We start from the raw sequence: 9,396 nt of genomic DNA, 5'->3' as shown, positions 1-9,396 counted from the left end.
AAAGCGCGCACACCTTCACGATTTCTCACACACACACGTGCCTTTGCGCGTTTACATGTACAGAGATAGGTACACAGATAACGAAATTAAATTTATAGAAGGCTGAGGGAGGTTCTTCCTGCGTCGACCAAACTGTGCACACACGTCACACACACAGCGCGCACACACCCCCGAAGTCGTGTAATCCTTAACGAACACCGTTAAAGCCAACAAAAGCAAGTGGACCACTTCTTACACAATGGGAAATTACTGCAGAAAAAACAGAGCGAAGGAACCTAAAAGAAGAGACATAGATGAATTAGCCGAGCGCGAAAAATTGCAAAACGAAGTTGAAGAACTGCCAGAGCAAATTCCAGAAGATATAGAAGAAGAACTTCAAGATCAGCCAGAAGAGCCTCCAGAACAGGAAGAGGAAAATGAAGAGGTCATAGATTATCCTATACAAGAAAATAAATCCTTTGATGAAAATAATCTGGACGATTTAGACAGGTCAAATTCGGACATATATTCAGAATCGCACAAGTACGATAACAGCAGCGACAAATTGGAAACGGGCTCTCAGATAACTCTCTCAACGGACGCAACCGGCATCGTGCAACAAGTTACGAAGCTGAGTGAGCCTGCCCATGAAGAAAGTATATACAACACGTACAAGTCAGTCACCCCTTGTGACATGAATAAACTGGACGAGACAGCAAAAGTGTTTTCAAGACGATGTGGATGTGACCTTGGGGAGCGCCACGACGAAAATGCCTGCAAAATATGTAGAAAAATCGACCTGTCCGACACGCCCCTACTCAGTTGAAGGGGGGTACTTTGCACGCGATAATGCGTGTGACAGTGCAAGTGTGCGAATGTAGGTACGTACACGTTGCTTCAGTTGCTCGGTTTTCCGACGTATTGTGCATGCAGATAAGCTTGGTCTTTTTTTTTTTTTTTTTTAATGTGCCCCAAGAGTTATCAAAATAACATTCCTCTGACATTTCGCGGGACCATGCACACGTGCACATCTGCACCTGTGTACATGTATATGTGCGTACCACCAGCGCTTGCGACGACTCGTACGCGCAGACATTTTGGCAGTCCTCTTCGCAGACGTAAGCCTATGCGTATGCGCATGGGCATACACACACACGAATACTCATGAATACACATGAATACACATCTTTAATTGTTTCCATCCCCCGCGCATACTTCTTAATTCAGTGTGAAGTAAAAACGTACCGTTTTGTAGCACCTCGTTTTTGCATTGTTCCGTTGTTGATATAACAAAGCTTACGACTTTATTTTTTGATGTAATAAAAATTTATTTCGCTGTGGAAAAGGCAAAAAAAAATGTATTCCATGTAAAGAAATAAGTTTTGGTCCCATTTTCACGTGAATGTACAAATTCTTATAACCTAATTAAAATTACGGCCATCGCTAAAGGAGGATCAAAAATTGACTCATCGCTTCGCGTCATTAGGGTAACGATGCTTCCACGTTTTTACATTTATTTTATCTGTTTTTTTTTTTTTTGTTACTTCCACGGGGCGATTTATATTTCCCTTTTTAATTGTATGAACTTAATTAAACCGAGGGGTGCTCTACATCCCACCGTTGCTCACGCAGCCGTCTTTTATATTATTCCCTGTGTGTGTTTCTTCCAGGAGAAGCGTTGGTTTTATTTTTTTGTTGGCACATTTCGAGTTAGCGCAGGTTGGACATGGGGGGCGTCACAACTGCAGCTTTTTCACTTTAAAGTGTTTCGTAAAATATATGTGCTTATCGTAGCGTCCTTTTAAAAGAGACAACCCCCCTATTTATTCTCCTTACAAAAAAAAAAAAAAAAAAAAAAAATAGCTAATGGTGAAAAAAATAACATGGATGCGTTAAAGATTCCTTTTCTGTTCAGAAAACCATTTCCATGTGAGCGGATCCTCCAAATGGAAAGAACCCAAGTGGTAGGAGGGGGAAACAGTTATAGAGAAAATTGCCTTCCCAAAGGTGTACCTAAGTGGAGGTACAACTGGTGGCACAACATTGGGGAAAATATTTTATAAGCCATTTTTTAGGGGGCTACATTTTCACGTAGGCCTCGTTTAACAAGTGGAAAGTCCTTTTTAGCACACCACGTAAATGGCCCCAAATCTTTTGGCCATTCATATACCTTCCCTTCTGGAGTAACATAAATGAGTAGACCTCCAAAAAGGAACATGATATTTTTGTTTTCTCTCTTGTGTGTTAGTGATTCGGTGTTATGCATTATTGCTAAACAAACGTTTTTTCCTTTTTTTTAAAAATGCCAAAGCATTTTTTTTTACACCTTTGTTATGTACTTACACATTTGTTCCTCCCGTTGGCGAGGTACATCAAAATTAGGAGCGCCCCACTGCTCACAGGAAGAAAAAGTATCCTCAGTGTTCGATATATCGTGCGGCTATCAAGGAAAAAAGGAAAAGGGAAAAAGAAAAAAAGGAGGCTAACTGGTTGCCCCTTCTATTTTTGTTACGCATTACCTATGGCGGTAAATTTTACGCAACTTCTCCTCACACCATTTTTCGGATTTTTCTCCTTGGGTCGGTGAAAAGTTCCACTGTGCCAAAACATGCGCTCATGGGAGCATGTGCATTATATGGACGTGAATTTTTTTTAATACCCCCACACCTTGGTGCTTTTCCGCTTCGTAGAATGGTAACATACATGTTCTTACATGTGTGTGTTATACCTATGCATCATATTTTCCCCAACGAATCGGGCTACGACCACTCAGTTTTTCTCGGTACATAAATACGTGAGAAGTACAGTACGATGCAGTACATATTTCACTTTTTTATTTTATTTTTTTATTTTTTCCATTTACACTGATTTGCTTATACCCGTCTGCCTTGTTAACGCATGTGTGGTCCCTGCCCCTTTGATTCTTTGGAAGTATTTTTCTGAAGATAGAAAACATAGAGAGAGCTGAGAACAGTGGCCGCAGTGATACTAGTACTACGCGTTCCTTCCATGATGGGACCCATAATTTAGCATTGTCTGCTTACATCTTTGGCCGCAGTATTGTTCCTCACCCTTACACATTGCATTTAACGTACTATATACCTTCAACGTACAACACACAGTGAACAATTATATAAGGAAAGGGGATAGTTACACTACCCAGAATATTATTTGTAACCTCCGAGTGGGTCCGAAGTAGTTGCACCGTTCATTGCATATAAGCTTATTTTGGAGGATCATGGACATTACATGTAATAATTGTTGTCCATAATGTTTAACAGTGACAACAACAGAAGTGACAGCAATAGTAGCAGTGGCAGCAATGGCAACAGTAGTAGTCTGTATGCATGAAGGTATTATTTGTGTTCTATACATGTTCCCTACATATGCGGGGGGGAACCCCTTATGGCAGACTGTACCTGATGGTAGGGAACCTTTATTTTGCATTATTCCTATGTATTCTATAATTATTGGAACTTCCTATTATATAATTAGAAAGAATGAATGGTGTGCACATGTGTCTATATAGGTCTAAGGAGGGAAGGACGATTGTTAGGGGTGGAAGAAAGGTCGTTACGGGTAACGGAAGAAAGTGTCTAAGGAAGGAAGGAGGTTGTAAGGAGTGAGGAAAGAAGAAGGAAGGGGAAGGAATGTGGTATATATCTTATATGAAATAGTTCTTAGCACTGTGTTCACAACAGAAAAATGTAAAAAGAAGAAGAAGAAAAAGTACTTCGCACATGTATGTGAAGTGCATACTGCACATATATGTATGTGATTACAATATTGTTAAATTAGGTACCTCCCCCATTTCATGTAATAATAAAAGAAAAAAAAAAGGAAAATAATTTAAGCATACATACTAAAATTTCTTGTGCTCAGTTGGAAGAAAGAATTCCACCGCCCCCACTGCTCCCTTATGATTTTGCGCGCCCTTATTTGTTTCTACATTTTGTTGGCTTTAATTGTATAGGTGTGCACATATAATGATTTTAATGCATGTGTATACTACCTCTGCTTAAGAATTAACGACATTATTGGGAAAAAAATATAGGAACTTCACTACTTTTTCTTTCCATATTCATTATTAAACGAGGAAAATTTTCATATGTGCGTTCGGAGCATATGAATATATAAGGAACAGCACACACAACGTCCAATATAAACTTATTGTATATGTGCAAAGGAAAAAATATATACACATAAACAATGACTACTGTAAGACGCTTTATTACTTCCTTATTTCAAAAGGGACGGGGGTGGGGAGGGTCATTTGAATAATGTGCACATAATAGAAGTATAATATTTTCTATACATAGAAGAATAGGAACACAAGAAATACATATGTAATTTCCGAATTACACTTACAGACACTGAATCCGAAGCTTTTACCCTCAGAAAGTGCGTTCTATAATGTCTTCGATGGAGAATCAAAAAAGTGTGGTTATGACAATGTGAATACTATAAAGATGATTCTGAGTAATCCTAATAGAAAAGGAGTTTCCGTTGACAATATTGAAGGAGCAGTATGCTACGTGTCCAGAATGTACAAGGACTGTGAATATCCGCTCAAGAGTGAACTCTGCCATTTCCTATATTATTGGTTAGGGGACATGTTACCTAAAGGTTCCCGGGATACCCATTTCACGAGCCACATAAATACCATTTGTAATTTCATAAAGGATGCGTATAAAGAAAAGGGATGTAAAATTACTTGTGAAAATATTGACGAGAACATTTTTTATCATAGGAAAACAATATTCGATTATTCCTACAATTACAAATATGTAGAGATGCCTGTAGAAGAAAGTAAGCCCAATTGTGAAAAGGACTGGTCGACTTATCGGAATACAGTTATTGAAGCATGTAATGCTGTAAGTGCGAAGTGTCCAGAGGGAAAAAGTAAAGGTGAACCTCAATATTGTACCGATTTCAAGAATAAGTACAAGTTCTATTGCGGTACGGTGAAACTCCTAGAGAAGATATGTGAACCACAGGCTGCAAAATTAAAAATTGACACATGTTCCTGTAAGGAACAGGAATCGCAGAACGACCTGTTATCAAAGCAAATATCCGAAGCAGAGGCAAACCTAAGTAAAGCCACCACCACCACTGCTCTTTCTTCTATAATTGGCACACTCGGACTTACTGTTACCCCCTTCTTATTATATAAGGTACACCTGCCATTAAAATTATAATCGAAATATAAGCAATATAACGAATGGACACTAGTCCTATATGAACATGAAATATAGATAGACGTTCCTTCCTCCTCCTTAGACTATCCTTCCTTCTACACCCTTTTCTCCACTCCCATTCCTTCACTCACTGTTTTTTTTTCACTGTGTTTCCTTCCTTCATTCCACACCCCTTCCTTCCCCTTGTACTCTTCCCTTCAGTATAAACCATGGTCTTCTTGGTTCGGCAACCACACTTCTGGAGTAAGAAGAAGAAGAAGAAGATCAAATAGACAAAACTTCGATACGTTCACAGAGGGCATCTCAACATACCACTCCGCAACGGACACTTCATCAACATTAGGTCCAACAGAAAGTTCCGCAGTACGTTCATCTGCTGCCACATACACAAGACAGGCTACAAGGAATAGAAGAGCAGGAGCAGGAATAAATAATAGTGCAGGCGGTCGTCGGAATGTAGGTTATGGTCGGATGTGAAACATTGAATGAATTGAATTTCCCCCCTCAGGGATTCATGAGTAACCAAACAATTTGTATACAGTGTATGAACAGAAGGATTTTTTTTTTTTTTAACTTTTATTTCCTTTTTTCTCCTTTTTTTTGCGTATTCCTTTCTCTCCGGTTCTGGAGTTACTGGTGGTGATATGGTCTTAACGGGTGATGGTGTTGCGAAAACAGATGACACAGGGGTTCCCCCCAAACGTTCATTTTAATTTGGAAAGGGGGGGAGCGAGATTCCGCTGGTCTCAATTCCCCTTTTTTTTTTGCTTTTTTTTAATGGTCCAACATATTTTTTTTTCCGTTCCGTGTATGTACAAAATAATAAACCTATCCCCCGCGCGCCTCAAGGAAAATTGCACAAGTGCTAAAAATAATTAGACTCAGTTCATTCTTGCACGCGAACGCCTGTTCACTTCACTAGTGGACACTCAATTCGGCTGGTCCAATTTTAACGCCGTCACCCTTGCAGCCAATCCCATTAGCACAAAAGGTACATTTTCGGAAAGGGAAAAAAAAATTAAACTCAAATGAGAGAGATCCCTCAAAGCAGTTTTGCAAAAGCAGACGAAGCGATACCAGTAAATGGGATGAAAAACGAAAAGGAAGAATGTCCCAACGTGGTTAACAAAAAAGAAAAAAAAAAAGGAAAAAAAGGGGAAGCTCATTCGTGAGACTTTACAGAGGGGCACACTTTTTACGGAAAAAAAAAAAAAAAACCAAAGAATGGACAAAAGTGAAGTGTGCAAATGTAGGATTATTTGTTGATGACGGTTTTTTCTCTTTTTTAATATATGGCATTAATGTATATTTTTTTTTTTTTTTTTTTTTCTTTGTTATGAACAAACATTTGAACACGTCTACACAGCGCAACGTAGTTTTTTCCCCCTTGGGGGGAGTTACACACCTTGACGAACAAAAATTTTGGAACTTTCGTGAAAATGCCCACGTGAATACGCGAAAACAAAGCCGCGCCCATATGTACATTTGGCGCTTTAAGCGTAAAAGGAACTTTTTCGCTCCAAAGAATTAAGATAAAACGAAATGGAAAAAAAAAAAAAAAAGAGGAGAGAGAAAATACAATGGAAATACAACGGGGTGTAAACAAAATTGATGGAGGTGGACGACCCCACAGCTCAACATAGCAGAGGGAGTATGCCCTCGTTAACAACTTACTCTTAACTGCGAAACGCTTTAAGAGGAACAAAGCGACTCTGCAAAATTTAATTTACAGCTATATAGGATCGGTACAGGGAAAGCTATGCACGTGGGGGGTGGCCGTGATGATTAGTTCACACGGATAGGTAGTCCGCCCTTTAACCCAATTGTGCACATACATTGTGCCATGAACAAAAAAGGAAAAAAAAAAAAAAATTAATAAAAGAATTTCCCTTAACAGTCATGCAGAGGGGAACCATGGAGGAACATTCATTCTACTGTACTACCACCAATTTGGTGACATCATGTAGAACTGTTCACGTTAATCTTCTTCGCCTTGTAGTGATTTATCATTATTTTATTCAACTCGGACAAGCCGAAGTTTTCTATCCGTTCCTTCTTTTTTCCTTCGCTCAATCCGTAGTAGCTGGCGAGGCTCGCAAACTGAAAAATAAATCGTTTATGTAGGTTTGTGTGTGTGAAGGGGTCATATATCTGCCTTTTAGCGAAGAGTATCATTTTTGCAACTGTACACTGCGCAGTTAGGAGCAACAGCTGCATCTCCATTTAACGTTTTCCACTTACATTAAAATTCTGGTCAGGGGTACTCTCTCTTACTTTTTCGGTTAGCATATTTGTCTATAAAAATGGGAAAAAAGGAAAAAAAAATTCAAATTCTCTACCAAACTGAAATTGTGATTCTTTTTCTTTTTTTTTTTCGTTCCTCCTTACCATGTGTATCAAGTGAGTGGGGTTACAAAAGTAGGAATGCGTTTTATAATCGACAATGGCAATTTTGTGGCATTGATTTTTGAAGGAATTCTCTTGGTATTGTTCTTTGGTGTCCTACATGGGGTAAGCAGTGTGTTCATTTGGAGTTTGTACGATGTGTGAATGGGTAGGTGGGAAAACACTCAAAAACGAGGTAGAAAGGAAAGCCAAATATAATGATCTAATGCTTCCGTAGGGGAAGAAGCCATTGGGGCACATTTCATTCGACCCTTACAATGCATTAACATGAAAAGTGGGAGCACCTCCTCGAAACATTGCGCAAACCACGATGTGCATTTTTTTTTAATTTTCCTTTTTACCTCATAAATTTCGTACAGGTCCTCTATCGAAACATTATTTAAGAGAAAATTATTTTTTCGCACCTCCTTTAACGCAATCAAGTCCTCATTGGAATGGTTCATCTTATTTAGACAGTCCTTTACCTTGTCGGTACTTTTTCCCAAATCGGTGTTGATGTTTTTTTCATTTTCTTCATGGCAATATACTTGATTGATTTTTTGAGCTACGGGTGGAGTTAGGTTAGGAATACAGGAGGGGGAGGGAGAGGTTCACCAATGTCTGCTTTCTACTTTAGCAGTTATACCCATTTGTTCTACCCTACTATGTGTTATTTCACTGCCAGTAGGGATACAGCTAAGCACCATCATCTTCCCATTTGTGCAGTGCACTAGGAATGTATTCTCATAAGAGCATAAAAAAATTGGGGTGCGAAAAATGAACGTCGCAATTTTTTCTTGGCATTCGCAAAAATCTCCCATAATGGGGCGAATCTTAGAAAAGCTACCTGCTATTTCGACCTTCACAAATTCGTTGTGCAATGTCGCTTCCACATTTTTGCATATTAGGTTAACGCGGGTTATGTCGTTATTCTGGTTGGTTGCAAAAGAGGTATTTGTGGTGATGGAGGTACAAGCGCATGTTGAATGTGTGTAGAGATACGCACAAGCAACATGACACAAATGCGAACTGAGCAAATGCACACTGCTCAAAAGCCTCTTCCCGGCAGCTCCTCACCAATTCGATTTCCTCCTTTTCCATACTTTTCAGCTGCTTGCAGATGCTTTCTATGTCTGACACGAGCTAGCCAGCATGATTGGGAAAAAAAAAAAATATATATTAACCTTGTACAGATGAGGGGGCGGGATGGATAAAGGGAAAACCTTTTGAAGGAGGAATTTGCCCAATTTTTAATGCGAATTATATGTCTACGTTGGTATTACCTCCTTCTCACTTTTTTGCAACTCCTTTTCAGTGGTTTTCATCTCCTCGATTTGCATGTGAATCAACCGGTTCTTAGACTCCAGGTCGTTGATTTGGCTCAGCAGTTTTTCCACCCCTTGGTCCATTTTTAGTTAGTGGCTGACTAAGGAGTGTGTGGGGGGGTTGAGTATATATTTGCTCCTTTAGATGTGTGAGTTTTTTTTTTTTTTTTTTTTCTGTGTGGGGATATGTACAAATGGTTGGCGTTTCTCAGGTTGGCACGATGATTTTTCTAAATTTCGATATTTTGGGGAACGGACAGGGAAACATATGGTTGGACAAAACTTTACCCACGTACTTAGCAACATCCATCCTCATTTTTTTTCATTTCAACTTTTTTAGTATATCCGAAATTTCTCGCAAAGGTATAAAATGAACATTACGCAGAAAAGGTGCAACACAGCACTTTCTTCATTTTGCGCGCTAATGTATCTACACCAGCATGTGGCTACTTTCAGACCGTTAAACGATGGGAAAAGTTAAGTGTTTTTTTCCCCTTTTTTTGTGGCTC

The 9,396-nt window shown here is 39.2% G+C and overlaps 2 protein-coding genes across 2 annotated transcripts; one reads left to right on the top strand and one right to left on the bottom strand.

Annotated features, from left to right (window-relative positions):
• Window positions 1-238: 238 nt before the first annotated feature.
• On the top strand, window positions 239-805 carry PCOAH_00054720 (Uncharacterized protein; the record flags this gene model as incomplete). Its single annotated transcript, XM_020062252.1, has 1 exon — window positions 239-805. The coding sequence occupies one exon, from the start codon at window positions 239-241 to the stop codon at window positions 803-805; it is 567 nt and encodes a 188-aa protein (XP_019917662.1).
• A 6,331-nt stretch (window positions 806-7,136) lies between these two features.
• Window positions 7,137-9,225, bottom strand: PCOAH_00054710 (Uncharacterized protein; the record flags this gene model as incomplete). The annotated part of the gene is made up of 7 exons (XM_020062251.1): window positions 7,137-7,277; window positions 7,419-7,472; window positions 7,566-7,679; window positions 7,925-8,127; window positions 8,410-8,494; window positions 8,640-8,705; window positions 8,846-9,225. 7 exons carry the CDS (start codon window positions 8,969-8,971, stop codon window positions 7,137-7,139), a joined length of 789 nt encoding a protein of 262 aa, XP_019917593.1.
• Between the last annotated feature and the right edge of the window lie 171 nt (window positions 9,226-9,396).

Source organism: Plasmodium coatneyi, chromosome 14, assembly GCF_001680005.1.
Source record: "Plasmodium coatneyi strain Hackeri chromosome 14, complete sequence".
NCBI lineage: Eukaryota > Apicomplexa > Aconoidasida > Haemosporida > Plasmodiidae > Plasmodium > Plasmodium coatneyi.
Note: the sequence above shows the minus strand (reverse complement) of the source record. Positions and strands in the feature narration are given on the sequence as shown.